Source organism: Apaloderma vittatum, unplaced genomic scaffold, assembly GCF_000703405.1.
Source record: "Apaloderma vittatum isolate BGI_N311 unplaced genomic scaffold, ASM70340v1 scaffold10836, whole genome shotgun sequence".
Lineage (NCBI taxonomy): Eukaryota > Metazoa > Chordata > Aves > Trogoniformes > Trogonidae > Apaloderma > Apaloderma vittatum.
In genome coordinates this window covers 8,694-23,127 of record NW_009721259.1, presented here as the reverse complement: position 1 = coordinate 23,127, position 14,434 = coordinate 8,694, and the positions used below count along the sequence as shown (strand labels likewise).

Below are 14,434 nucleotides of genomic sequence, written 5' to 3'. Positions count from 1 at the left end.
CAAGTTAACCTGTGAAAAGTGAATATGTAAGGTTATTGTGGACTGGCAAATAAAATAATCTGAGTGTCTGAAATAAAATTGTTGAGAAAATTGCATGAATTGGGGTGATTTCTCATCTTTCACTTATCTTTTCTTGTTTGACTCTCTTATTTTACCAGTGGTATCAAGGCATAAATAATATCTTGTTCTCTGTTTTAACTAATTCCACCTAATATACTTTTCCATAATGAATTGCTTTTGCTAATCTCCTTCAAGAGTGATTTACTCTTTGAGGGTTTTTTTTATACTAGCTGTTTCTGTAGGGTAGCTCACTGAAGGAACACAGACATCACAATACTTAATGCTATATATAGACTGGAATAAATCTCCTGTGAGTTAGGTGTGTAGATGTAAGTATACTGCATGGAGTTCAGATGTTTTACATGCATTGCTTCACATCACTCACCACCTAGGCTGGACATGTCTGAGGATGCTTCATCTTCTGTCAGCAAAGCTCTTGATATCCAGAACTGCTTAAAGCTTGATACTTGTAGATCAACTTAAAATCTTCATAAAACGGCTGGTTCACTTATGTTCCTGCTCACATCCTTCAAGAATGTCAATGAGGCATTCGGATCACATTTCTTGTTTAGGATTCCGTCATGTTTCTTGGCCATTTCAATCTGAATCAGATTTCTCTCCTGTTTCATTAATTTTTGAAACACTTCTAGACATGTGAATGCAAAGTGTACAAGTCTTGTGTGGAATTTCTGAGAACAATTCTCTTTCCAATTTCATCAAAATACTTTCAAAGTTTCTTAAAATTCAGCCCAAGATTAGTCATGCTGACTGGATCCAGTGCTCACAGGGGTAATGACGTTACTTACAGACTTAAAATTTAGAATATATTTCAAAAGTTTCCTGTGTACACACCAATTGATATTTGTAGTAACAAGTAGTTTATCTTATTATTGTACTTACTTGTTATTAATACAAAAATTTATCATCTGAATATCAGCTGTGTTAGCCAGGGCATGGCATGGCAACTTGCATGGCAGTTCACACGAGAGGGCACGCAGGAAGAGTGTAGTCACCCTACCAGCTCAAGGGATGAGTTCAGCTGATGGTCATCATCCTCTCAGAAGGAGTTTAGCTGTGGTATCCACCTGGCAGAAAGCTCTATCCTCTGCATTTGCCAGAATGGATGTGGCGACCCAGACAGAACTCCCATGAAAACATGTGGCTGGGTGTGTTGTGACCAGGAAGACAATCTGCTCAGTCTGGTTACAGAGCTACAAGAGTAAGTAGAAAAGTTGAGGAGCATCAGGGAGGCAGAAAGAGATAGACTGGTGGAGCTATGCTCTGCCCCTGCCAAGGCAGAAGCAGGAACACCACCAGAAAAAACACCAAGATCAAGGGGACCTGGTATCCTCCAGTCCTCTGATTATTTTTGTGGTCTTACAAGAAAGACATGAACTGTTGGAGTGGGTCCAGAGGAGGCCCACAAAAATGACCAGAGGGCTGGAACAACTCTTCTGTGAAGAAAGGCTGCAGGAGCTGGTGTTGTTCAGCCTGGAGAAGACACCAGTGAGACCTTATTGTCACTTGCCTTCAAAAGGATAGAAATACTACTCACGTTGCATTCATGGCAGCACATTGTTTTAAGAAGACTCAGTTTCATTATATTACATTCATTTGCAACATAAGCTCATCTTGTTTTGTACTGGAATGCTGGTGAGTTTAGGTGGTTCACAGTATATTGCAAACTAGCTTTAAAGTCAACAATAAACAGTATAAATAAATATCTGGACCAGAATAGAGCTTTTGAAGCCATAGGGAGAGCACAAGCATTTCTGTAACATTTCTGTGGAGTTTCCTGTTATAGAAATTTAACTACATTACTCTTGCAATGTTCTGTGTTTCTATTCCTGCCTGGGGTAAAAAAAAATAAAAATCTCACAAATCACCTTATCTTCTGCTAAATACTTATAATTGTTTATCCCTTATTCCCTTACTTCAGCATGTTGTTGTCTGCAAGTTCAATCTTAAGTACTTGACCAATTAGTTTGCTTGATCAGGGTTTTATACATCACATAAGCTGAAGTTTTTCTACTTAAACCTTTTTTCTTTTTTTTTTCTGATAGGTGTGTTTCATAACATTTTGACCTGAAAAAACAGCTTATTGGCTTTCATTTGATACCAAAACATATCCATACATTTGTGTCATCAAACCAATATATATGAATATATATTGCAATCAAATATTTGTCTTAGCTGAAAGAAAAAACTAATAAAATCAAATGACACATGTTAAAACCAGACATTTTAAACAATCATGATAATCATCCCATTTCTGTATTTGCTATCAGAGCAAATTTAATACTTGAGAACCTATTTATGTATTCAAATTTTGATAGCAACTTCTGCTTTTAAGAGTGCATTTGTTTATACCTGTCACATAAAATATTTTCAAAAACCAAAATTCATTAGCTTAATGAGTTGAATGGTTGAATATGTCAGTCTGCTAACATTTACTGAATTTCATCATATTACTTTCACAAAATAAACTGTTCATTTTTTCCCCACATTTCTAAGTCTTAAGAGCCAGTTTTCCAGCTACAATTAAAGTTCAACAGATTTGGTGACAAATTCAGAGTTTTTCAAGAAATAATATTAGAGAAATTGCTAATATTTCTCAACAACCTAGTCCTAAAAATCCATTATTACCAGCCAAATTCAGTGCATGAGGCTGATATAATAAAACCTTATGTCAAAAATCAAAGCTGTATAACACCGCTTTCCAACCTTCAGGATCAGGTAAGCAAGACCTGAGACACAATGAAGCTTAAGGACATGCTGCATTTAAATACACTCAAAAACTGGATGAATCTGGACTTTGGTCACTAAGATTGTTCATCTTCTCTATATCTGACTTCTTCAATCTTTAGAGGGTAAGAACAGACATATTCCTAAAGTAACTAAATGGAGTTGTTTGTTAGGAAACATTTTTAGAAACAGAGACTGTCTAATATTGTAATACCTTTTAAAAACAGTATTTCTAGGTTCATCACCCTTATAAAGGGGTGTAATTGATCACACTGGAATAATGGTAGGCATTCAACTTTATTGTATTCTTAAAATGTAAGATGAACCATAAAAATTTAGTGTCTTTTGAAATATTACACACATGATGTTCTCTCTGGCATTTAAAAGTTGTGTCCTCATTTTCCAAATAGGTTAAAAAGCAAATGTAATGTTAAAAATAAAAAAAGAAGTGTAAAAATTGACTACTTTAAGTGTAAGAGTGGGACACATTTCACAGAAAATGTGGAAAACCCTGTTTAAAAAATTATAACAATTAAATATTTTTCACTGCACATAACTAGTATGTACCTTATAATTTAAACTGAGTATTGATGATTTCTGATGATAATCTTTTAAAATCTCTTACAAAATATAAATAGGCTAGGCAAGAGAGGCTAGCTAATAAACCATGACATAAGGTTCTCCTTTTTTTTTTTTCTTTTTCCTTTTCTCTCCACTTGGACTGAAGTTTCTTCTGGCTTCTTCAAAAAGTGCTCACGCTCACGCACACACGCATACAAATTAATCCCAAAACCATTTTTCTAAATTTCCAATGGACTTGTATTCCTGGTGTCTTTTCACATGATCACAAGCAAGACATGCGTGTGATTCCCAGAACTTGGGAAGATGCACTGAGAAATCCTTCTTCCAGTTGAAATAAGTAAGGTACATCTTGTTATTTTTGTCCAGCATCAGAAGATACTCTGCCAGCTCTCTAGGGGAGAGAAAATCTTCCACATGTATGAAGGAGTCTGCTGGAATGTAATTCTCGTAGTTTTCTCTGGAAGGGCCCAGTACAACTGGTACTGATCCGGCCAGAAGAGCATTATAAAGTTTCTCAGTAATGTAATCCTTGTGGATTGAATTTTCAAAGGAAAGGTAGAATTTGCACGTGGAGATAGTTGGAATTAAATTTTTATCGTTGATGTAGTCTCCAAAGGCTTGTCCATAGGTATGGATTTCAATGTATTTGCTAAGCTCATTGTAATACTTGACTCGAGCGTGCTCAGGGTTCCAGTTACTTACCACCCAGCAGACCAAGTTTTCCTTACTTGGCACTTCAAATGTGAAGGAACTTGTGCTGACCATCATGAAGCCATAAGGCACCTGAATATCTGAATCACGTCGATACGTCAGGGTCAGGTTAAATAGGTGCTCAATGCCGCTCTTCTGTGGAGTATGAGTTGGAGACTCCAAGTTCATCCAAATCCACTTCTGGAATGGTGGCCTGGCTTGCTGAGGTAAATTAGTCAGATCCCAGCTAATGTCCCTGTGATGAATGAGAACAGCATGGGATCTATTATATAGCGAGCGGTCAATAGTCAGATGGCACCCGTGGATATTGAACATTGTTTGGCAGGATGTTAGATCGAATGTCTGACCAAATGGCCAAACCCAGATCAAAATAGTAGTTTCATTAATATTATCAGTTTTGGAAGTAAAGAAGCTCTTCATTTTCAAAACTGAACTGGCTGACTCTATAGGACCAGAGATCCAGCTATTTGTTGGTTTGATATAAATTAGTATAAATGCCATGAAACAACCAAGGACAATGAAGATAATAAAAAATGGCCGGAAAATTCCTTTAGATGCCGATGTCATAATTTGCTCTGAGAAAAAAGAGAGGAAGAGAAAGAGAGAAAATAACATCAGGTATTAAATTACATATATATGTTCTGTTAAAGTAATCAGACATCAGACATCAAAATGGACAGAACTTCAATATCACTGAACCGTAACCTCAGGAATTTTCTTTGAGTGGCGGGAGTATGGGTTCTTGCATGCTACTAATGATAAAATGGCAGTATTTCTCCTCTTCACATTAAAAGCCAATTGACATAAATTAAAAGCTGGACTTTAATACATGTCATACTTAATATAAATCAGCATATATCTTGAGAAGTCTTTTTGCTTAGAACTTAGGTGTGTTGGGCTTGTATCTTGTTGGGGTTTGGTGGAGGGGCACCTCTACAAAGCTTCTAGAAGCTCCCCCAGATACAAGTCAGACCCACCTGTGGCCAAGGCTGAGCAAATCAGTGCCTCTGTGATAAACATACTTAAGAGGGGGAAACAGCCACTGGGTAGCTTCTTTTTTGTTTTGGAGATGAGAGAGATGTGAGAGGAACAACTATGTGTACACAGAGGGAGAGCCGTGCTGGAGCAGAGGTTCCGCTGCAGCCTGCAGAGATGGCAGGCTGAGCCCCTGCAGAACAAGTTGGTTAATGGTGAAGTGGAATCCTGCCTTGCAGCCCGTAGAGTACCCCTCCCATGAACAGGTGACTGTGCCCAAAAGAAGGTCGTGACTCTGAAGCAATCCTGGACTGGAGCAGACTATTGCCAGGAGGACTGAACCCCACGGGAGGGGCCTGTGCTGGCGTAGTTCTTGACGAGGTGCATTCCCATTGGAAGGATTCACATTGGAGAAGTTTGAGGAAGACTATCTTCTGTGGGTGGGAAACCACACTGGAGCAGGGGAAGACTGGGAGGAATCCTCCCCCTGAGGAGGAAGGAGCAGTAGAGACAATGTATGATGAACTGACTGCAATCCTCATTCCCCGCCCCACTGATCTCCAAGGGGCAAGAGGTGGAGAAATGAGGAGCAGAGCTGAGCCCAGGAAGAGGAAAGAGGTGAGGAGAAGGTGCTTTTAAGATCTGATTGTGTTTCTTATTATCCTACTTTGATTTGTTTGATAAATTATTGCTGGTGATGTTTTTATTTAAATTAAATAGATGTTTTTTCTCCAAGCCTACTCTGTTTCTTGCCTGTGGCCATAATTGGTGAGTGAGCCTTGTCTTTCCTAATATCCAGTCCAAACCTCCTCTCATGCAACTTGAGGCAATTTCTTCTCCTCTTGCTTGTTCCATGGGAGAGGAAACTGACACCCACCTCATTATAATCTCCTTTCAGGCAGTTGTAGAAAGTGATAAGGTCTCCCTTCAACCTCCTTTTCTCCAGGCTAAACAACCCCAGTTCCTTCAGCTGCTCCTCATAAAACTTCTTCTTGAGTCCCTTCACCAGCTTTGTCGCCTTTCTTTGGGTATGGTTCAGCACCTCAGTGTCTTTCCCTTAGTGAGGGGCCCAAAACTGAACACAGGATTTGAGGTGTGGCCTCACTAGTGCCAAGAACGGGGAGACAATTACTTCCCTGGCCCTGCTGGCCACACTGTTCCAGACACAGGCCAGGATGCCATTTGCCGTCTTGGCCACCTGAGCACACTGCTGGCTCACGTTCAGCCAGATATCAACCAGCACCCCCAGGTCCTTTTCCGACAGGCAACTTTCCAGCCATTCTTCCCCAAGCCTGTAGTGCTGCCTGGGGTTATTGTGACCCAAGTGCAGGACCCAGCACTGTTTTCTTGAGAAGTAGCTTGACCGTACTGCTAGGAAGTACAGATTGCATTTTTTTTGTACACTAGAATTCATAAAATAGTTTTCTCCAAAATGTGGAGTCTTTTCCACATTTATTTATTTCCGTCTCTTTTGTGCCTAAGATTACCATTGATCTCCTGCTGTAGTTCTCGCTATAAAGGTGCAGCTAAGGAGACATTTGTTTCAAGACAACCAGCCAAGTAACCTTAACTCACCCTTCCTCTTTCATGACTTTCTTTCTACCACAGAATCACAAACTTCCTTTCTGAGGATCCCCTCCCCCATCAATCTCTGGCATGCTGGACTCTGAAAAGAAAACTTTGTCAAAGAAATGTGTTTACTGAGACTTTTGCCGACTGGAAGAATTCAGTACTTTTGATCGTTTTGTTATAAAGTACATTTCAGAGTGTGGTGGCATAGCAAGTATTTTCTAGGTGGTTTTTTTTGAAGTTGAAAGTAAAGAATTTCATCAGTAAGAGACTATTTTTCTCATACAAAACTTAGCGAGGCTCCTTTTTAAGTGCACAACTTGGCATTCCATCAGCACGCAAGGCTATTTAGCAGCAACACAAACAAGGAGATAGTAACAGGGTACCAGCAACGTTAACTCCAAGTACACCAGACAAGGCTTGCAAAAAAAAATCTATTTTGTGAACGCATCATGTTCACTGAGAAATAAAATTCAATGTTATGGAAACTGTTTGATCATGACTTCATTACAACAATGACTTCTCAATCATTCCATAAGGGATAAACATGTTTTCTTTTCTGGTTATGCTACACTGCAGGAGGGAGAAAATGCAACCTTTTTGGTCAATAATACCAACGCTTGTTTTCCTGGTATATTTTTACACCAGTTTCTCTGGTATACCCTCAAGATTTTGTCTGTAGCCTAAAACATATCACTATTTGCAGAGGTATAACTTTCATTACTAGTCTAGTATCAAGATTTTCCAAAGATAGTATTTTAAAATTAAACTGGAACAAAGATTTTTGAAATCATGGGCACTGAATAAGGAATTTTTAAAAAAACAACAACCACCTTTTGTTAGTTTTCTCATTTTAGAATTCTTAAATGTTCAGTACTAACTCTTCATTATCACTTGGTCTCAGGATAACTCAAGACGAGATACTTAACAACCTCAAGACAGTCTCTGAGGATCACTCCTGGGATCAAACTGGGCATTTCAGGCACTGAGGACTTACGAAGATTGAGGAGCAGAAGGACGTGGAGACAAACATAGGTGTCGCAGGTAAACCCATTCAGAAGCAGACATCTAGCTAGGTAGATCTGTCTATTAAAAGGACAGTGGAATGTAGAGGGAACTGGTAGGAATTACACACAGATGATTGTTATTTTTAGAAAGAAGGCTTATTTGAAATTTCTCTCCCTGTCCTCTGTCATGGTTCACCGGCCTATGTGGCATATCTGCGTTTATGCTAAAAGCTGTGTTTTCTTAGACCACACTTCCAATTAGTAGGAGCTTTTTCACCTGCAATATTAAAAGAAAACTGATTGCCTCGGGATAGCTGGAGTGTGACTTCTTATCTCCAAGCCACTGCTGTGTGGATGTGCCCCAGACTGCTTTTGCTTTAGCTCTCTGAGGCTGAAGAATGCTTCTTTTTGCTGGAATTAATTCTTGCTGCTCTCAGTTATGCCTCCTCTGTCGCAACTGGAATGGTGGATTTTTCCCCTCACTTTTCAAACGTAGGTTTGCTTCCATGCCTTTCCATGCCTGTCCCACAAATTTCTGAAAGCAGACTGATATGAAAAGGCTCAACTGAGCTGCATACAGCTACAGGCTGAAAGCTGAATGAGCTGCTAATCTGAGACTGCATATTTTTATTCTGTTGTTTGCAACATTCTTTTTCTCCCCCTCTCCACCTCTTTTGTTTTTGGGTTATTTGCTCAGTTCCTCAGATTCCAGTTTTGTGTATTTGCACTTTGAGAACAGTATAGAATCACTTTATTCGACACTGGTAATTTTAATTTTGAACAGTTTTAGAAAAAAAAGATCTAAAAGCACCCTGAGGACAGGTAGATGATTGCTTAGGGATGATGCTGAACCTATCACTGGAAACTGTTAAGAGCAGGTTAGACAAGCACCACTAAGCAATGAGAGATCAGATTCTGCCCTCAGGTCCTGGGGCTGGGCTAGATGACCTCACTTGATGCCTTCCAGCCTTGCGCTCAGTAATAATTTTTAACACAGATTCTTGTAAAATGCACCTAATAAAAGCACAAGCTGGAAGTCTAAAGCTGCAAAGAACTGATGAATAAATGAGTAAAAGGATAGTGTAACTTGTCTTCCCAATTATGAAACAACCATACTGCACACAGTGAAAATGAGAAGAAGTAAACTGAAAAATTTTGTGGACAACAAATCCCTCTTTTCAAAGGCTAAACAAAACACTTCCTGTCAATTGCTACCTAGATATACTGGCTGCTTTTCTGAAAATTTCTGAAGCTTGTGCCCTCAGACCTTGCTGGGAAAACCCTACTCTCTGTTCCCTTCTCCCAATTGCTGTGCAACACAGAGCACCCTGCTATGGCTCAGCAGCAGCCCCCAGCCTCCTCCTGTGATTGTCATCTCTCCTTCTCCTTGCAGCAGTCACACACTGTCACTCTCCAGCTGCTTAGGCAACAGCTCAGTGTTTCCTTTCTGCGACCCAACTGTACAGCAAGAGGCATTAGCCAGGGACACAGAGAATCTCAGAATAAGAGGGAAAGGGCTACAGCACTGCTGTCTGTACTGGAGTGACCCTATCTCCACCCCCACTACCACATACGAAAGCAAAACAAATATAAAAAATCCTACCAGCAAGGAACTTTTCCAGACAATCTGTCACTAGTGTCAGGACACTCCACACTGCAGTTTTGCTGCTTTCTAATAACGAGCTTTTAGATTTGTCTCAGAGGAAATAGGAGTACTCTTCATTCCCTCCCTGGCACAACTGGAAAATACGTGCATGCAAAGCTATCAGAAACTTCAGCAGCATTGCCAGCCTTGGTAACATGCAGAGACAGGACCTTTTTTACCTTAACTTCCACGTTGGTTTGTCCACATCACAGCTAGTTTATGACTGATAACACTCTGTGAAAGGGGTGGTGGCTTTCCATACTGTGCTAGCTACCGAAAAGGAGTTCTTCACCAACATAGCTTAGTAGCAAACTTTATCTACCTTGCCAGGAAAGTGCTTTTTATCTTCCTGAAGATAAAGCTCATTCTAGCTATGCAGCATAAGCCAGTCCACTCTTCTTTCAACAGCCTTGAAAAGGCTCTGCACCAAATAAAGCTAATCAAAGCTGCTCAAGAAGCAAATGGTCTCTTTCTCCCTTCTTTCCATGTGGCTTGGGGACAGCAAACTGCTGTTCTTTCTGATTCTGCCAGAACTGCAGAAAGAGCTCTTCAGAAGCTTTGTGGCTAGCTTCTAAAACTGCAGCCGACCAGCTGAAATATAAATAAAATACCTGCACAAGCTATGTATTTGTGATGGCCACCAGCCCACCAGAAAGCCCTAGTTAACTCACAGTAGCTGTGAAAATGGTGCAAGCTAAGCGAAACAGAGATGCAGCATGAAGTGGCAGAAGAAGAATCATAGACTTTTCTTTGTATATGAGCTAAACTCCACAACCCAGAATCACAGTTGCTTCTGGCTGATTTCCTAATATATAGCTCCCTAGTATAATGGAAAAACACCTCCCTGTGCAAAGCAGACAAGTCAGAATCGGGAAAGAGCAGAGGATGCCTGTTTATAACAGTGAACACTTACTGCGGGGAACATTACTTCTTTGGAAAAGCAAGACTTTTGGAGCTCTAAGCACCAGCTGTTTTTGAAGATATGATTAGAGGCTGTGAGGAGTAGTTTGCTAAATCTTGCTGCTCAGGCAGGCTCGACATTTTAATTGGGATTTAAAGCTGCTTTTTTTTGCAGATACAACTGCATAGGTCTGGAGGATTCTGCCAGTGGCAGCATAACTCCTGAGACAGCTCTGTAGTCTAGAAAGAAAGCCTGAGAGGTCTCTAAAAAATACCATGAAATCCTCATAATCTGATCTCTGCTTAACATTTCACTTCTCTGCCTGCCTAACACCTTTTCCTTAAGAAATTCATTACACCTCTGGGTTTGAGATCTGTACTGATCTAACTGCTTTTTCAGGATGCAGGTCAGTGTTCTTGCTTTAATTTGCAAAGTCTTAAGTGCTATGGATACTAGATGCCAGGGACAACAACTGCCCTAGAGAGAAAAGAAAGCAATTTTAGTGCTCGAATCGATTGCACTCTGCTGTATGGCTGAAATGGAGAATGGCATTTACTAATACAGTCAGAAGGAAGCTGGAGAAGAGAGATGATGATTTATAGATCTATTTTTAAAAAATATATCTGTATTCTTTGCAAACAAGACCTTTTTTCTCCCCTCATTTGTTTTAGAAATCCAGCTAACTGAATTGAATTTTTGGACAACTCTGAACAAAGAAGTGAGTAAGTGTCGGTCAACAGGAGTCATGGTGGCCAAGAGTCCTTATCCAGGTTCTGCTAGTTGTTGTCTGTTGAGTTCCTCACTGTTCTAGCTTTCATAAATGAGCATCAGTGGCTCAAAGTTTCGGGTTAGTGAAGCCATGGTTTTAGCTGGAGCCATAGTCATAAGCCAGAACTGTAGTTTCAGCTGGTACATAGAAGACTTAATATGCTTGAGCAAGCAGAATCAGTGGGAGAATAGAGGTGCGAGACAAAGGTATTCTACAAGGGGAGCTTATCCCCAAGGATGGAATGCCCCAGGACTCCCAAACGCCATTAAGATATGCAGAACCACGCTAGGCCAGCCTTGAGGTCTCTTAACAAAGATAAGGAGTTAACTGAATGGAGCTCATCAAGGGGACACCCCAATGAAGACTACCATGATGAAGTGAAGCAACCACCAGAGACCCCTGATGACCACTAAAAGACTATTGCTCATGTGGGAGTGGGTGACAACATGTTAATGAGTTCTTGGAAATTGCATGAATATGCATGTCTAAATTGTATATCAGCTATTGGTTTAGCCCTTCACGTGGCACACACTACGTGGAACTATCCTGGGTGTGCCCAGGGCTGCAATAAAGAATACCTGCGTAATAGACATCAAGGCTATTAAATTCTGATTTCAGCCTTTTCACAGCATCATTACTGTCTGGATATAGAGAGTACAAATCCTTATTATCATAAGGTCCTGAGTGCCAAAAATGATGATTTCTTACTTCCCATTTGGTAAAAGTGCAATTCAAGTAAATGATGTAATGTAGAGCACTCGTGAGTGTAAGGATGTCAGCTCTAAATTCATGGACAATTTGAAAAATGAAAGAATAACAGTAATCATTTTCCATTGTTCATCAACAGCTAAGGTAACGTGTTGGTAGTACTAAACACTTCAAAAGAAAGAGGATGGTAGGTGTAAGATAGAAGGTGATTATAAAACAAGACTCCTAAATGAAGTGCTTTGTCTTGCTGGAGGTCACAAATTAGTAAGTCACTATAAAGATTGCCCAAGTTTGGACACTGAAAACAAGAAAAGAATTTTAAGAGTCCGATCCAAACGGCTTCTTATGTATGCACAGAGAGAAAGTGTAAGATTCATACAAAGTAAATTTAGAATCATTCTTAATAAGAAGAAATTTAAACATATATAGACACACAAACAGGAAAAAAAAAATAATCCCCCAAAACCTGAAACATTAAACAGCAGGATTGAAAGTATATTTTAAACAGCTTATAACAACACAAAATAACAATCTCTAAACCTTTCAAACTGTGCACTCCTCTGAGAAAACAAGGTCGCAGTTGAGAGAAACCAGTGGTTAATTTCTTGGAGTGTCTCTTTGTGTGTGTAACAAAAGGAAGAGCAGAGAGCTGGAACTCCTAGTATAAGTAGCCGAGAAATACAAAGCCTAACAAAAAGTCACTGAAAAGTTTTTTTTGTAGAAAGGAAAAAAAGTAAATCCTTCAGTCAAGAGATAGCAAATACATAAGAGGAATAGTTTGAAGGAACAATAGTCTGAAAAAATAATCCAGTAGTTACAAACACCTACATGTTCTAAAGTGATGTTTTCTTGTTGCTACTTACTGTCTGAGTTAACACATGTACTGATGCCACTGAAAGAAGCTCTCAAGGTTAAAATAGGGGAATCAAGAACATTCTGCATGGGCTAATGACAGCACATTGTACAAAGAAGATCAGCAGTTAGTGCAGAGATCATACTTCATTTGAAAAGACTCAAACTACTTGCTATTTCTTAGCTTATTGCCTTCCTTTTAAAAAGACAAATTAAGTACTTACAGTGTAAGCTAAAGCAGTTTGTTCTGATGTTCATTTACTGGATTTTACTGGCATATATTATTCTACTCTTAATCCGTAAGGAATTAATAATATTTTTTTACCACTACAGTAAGGATCTAGTGTAAAAATGTTTACTATATCTTGGAAATACAGTTCTTCCAAGCAGTCTTTTTCCTATCCTAACTGTGCAGCCAATAGTCTTTCTCTGGTACAACCCTACTATACATATGAAAATCATATATTTAAATAGGGGAGAGAAAGAGTTTTCATCTGTTCCTACTACACGAGGAAGACATTATATAGCCGTCTTGCTCAGAAAATAACTTTCTAAAGAAAATAACTTTCTAAAGAAGGTCAGCAGAGATAGCTAGGAGGAAATAAAGGAGAAAGAGAGAGCAAGGGAAATAAATTGGAAAAGGGTGAAAAAAGGCGGTAGATCAGAGGTCAGCAGCACTCTATTTAATTCTGTATTCCTTTGCTTTAAGGACATCGGTGTAAAGAAAAATGATGGCCAACAGTTGCCTTTGCAAACAGTCTGTGAATCCCTGCACTTAACACAGTTTTAGCAAATGTGAATAGGACTAAACTGATGACAAGAATGGTTCATTAGGCTACTCCAAGTCCTAAAGAACCCAGAATCAGAAAAAGGCACTGCTAGTGGAAATTCTGCTATCTGGTTCCGAAACTGCAGCCCTGAAAACCTCTGTTATTTGTCTCTTCATGCTGGTCATGCTTAAACTGTCCCTGTCCCTCTGCCTTTCAGGCTCCTGTGCACTTAGCAGCCTGGTGCCAGCACATCCCCAGAAGAGGCTCATTCTTCACAGGGAAAGGCCATTCAAAATCGATAAACTAGCTATTCCCTCAGCTCTCAGCCCTGGGGACGTGGGTGTGCCTACAAGAGTAGACTCCATCTTAAATGCAGTGGTAGCGGCTGCTTTTTTTGCTCATCTGATTTTAAAACAAGCAAGCATAGGACAAGTCCCTTTATGTGGCAGTTGAAGCCATGACAATAGGATAGGAATCCTGCTTAAGCCTGAAGTGACTCAGGCCTAAATATTTCACTTTCCTTAAAGATTTCCTAGCTGCTGGCAGTCGATTTTAAAATGTGTGAAGAGTTTTAGGATTAGAAGTGAAGAATCCTTTTCTCCTTATTTTGCTGCCATAGCTGCTAATCAAGACACTGCGATTTTCCCTTGACCTCTTTTTGTCTCTTTCCTGTTGATTCCCTAATGATTTATGCCCGGGGGCACATCTGAAGCAGTAGAGGGTGGAGTCAACTTCCTTCCCTGTAAACCTGTAAAGAGAAGGTGGCAGAGGTGTTTTGAACGTCCTTTGTTAGAAAAATCACAAAAAAAGGTCTGTATTTTGGGTGAATTCTCCTCTGGCTGTGTTTCAAAAGACGTAATTCCCTAATTTCTTCACAAAAGAAAGGGGCTAGCTCCCTGTTCTCAAGGGAGAATTCCCAGCTCTGAGTCCCAAGAAGGACCCACTCCTTGGGAGCACGGGGATGTGCCTTGGTAAGGAGTAGATGAATCACAGAATCACAGAATTGTTGAGGCTGGAAAAGACCTCTGAGATCATCAAGTCCAGCCTATGACTCAACAGCATCGCAATGACTAGACCACGGCACTAAGTGCCACATCCAGCCTCTCCTCAAACACCTCCAGGAATGGTGACTCCACCACT

General features: G+C 39.9%; 1 protein-coding gene across 1 annotated transcript; it reads right to left on the bottom strand.

Annotated features, from left to right (window-relative positions):
- Window positions 1-3,585: 3,585 nt before the first annotated feature.
- Window positions 3,586-4,665, bottom strand: FUT9 (fucosyltransferase 9 (alpha (1,3) fucosyltransferase)). Its single transcript, XM_009871310.1, has one exon. The coding sequence runs from the start codon at window positions 4,663-4,665 to the stop codon at window positions 3,586-3,588; it is 1,080 nt and encodes a 359-aa protein (XP_009869612.1).
- Window positions 4,666-14,434: the final 9,769 nt, after the last annotated feature.

What these genes read in the sequence shown, in the direction of transcription:
- FUT9 (XM_009871310.1), bottom strand. Translation starts at nt 4,665, where the DNA reads ATGACATCGGCATCTAAAGGAATTTTCCGGCCATTTTTTATTATCTTC.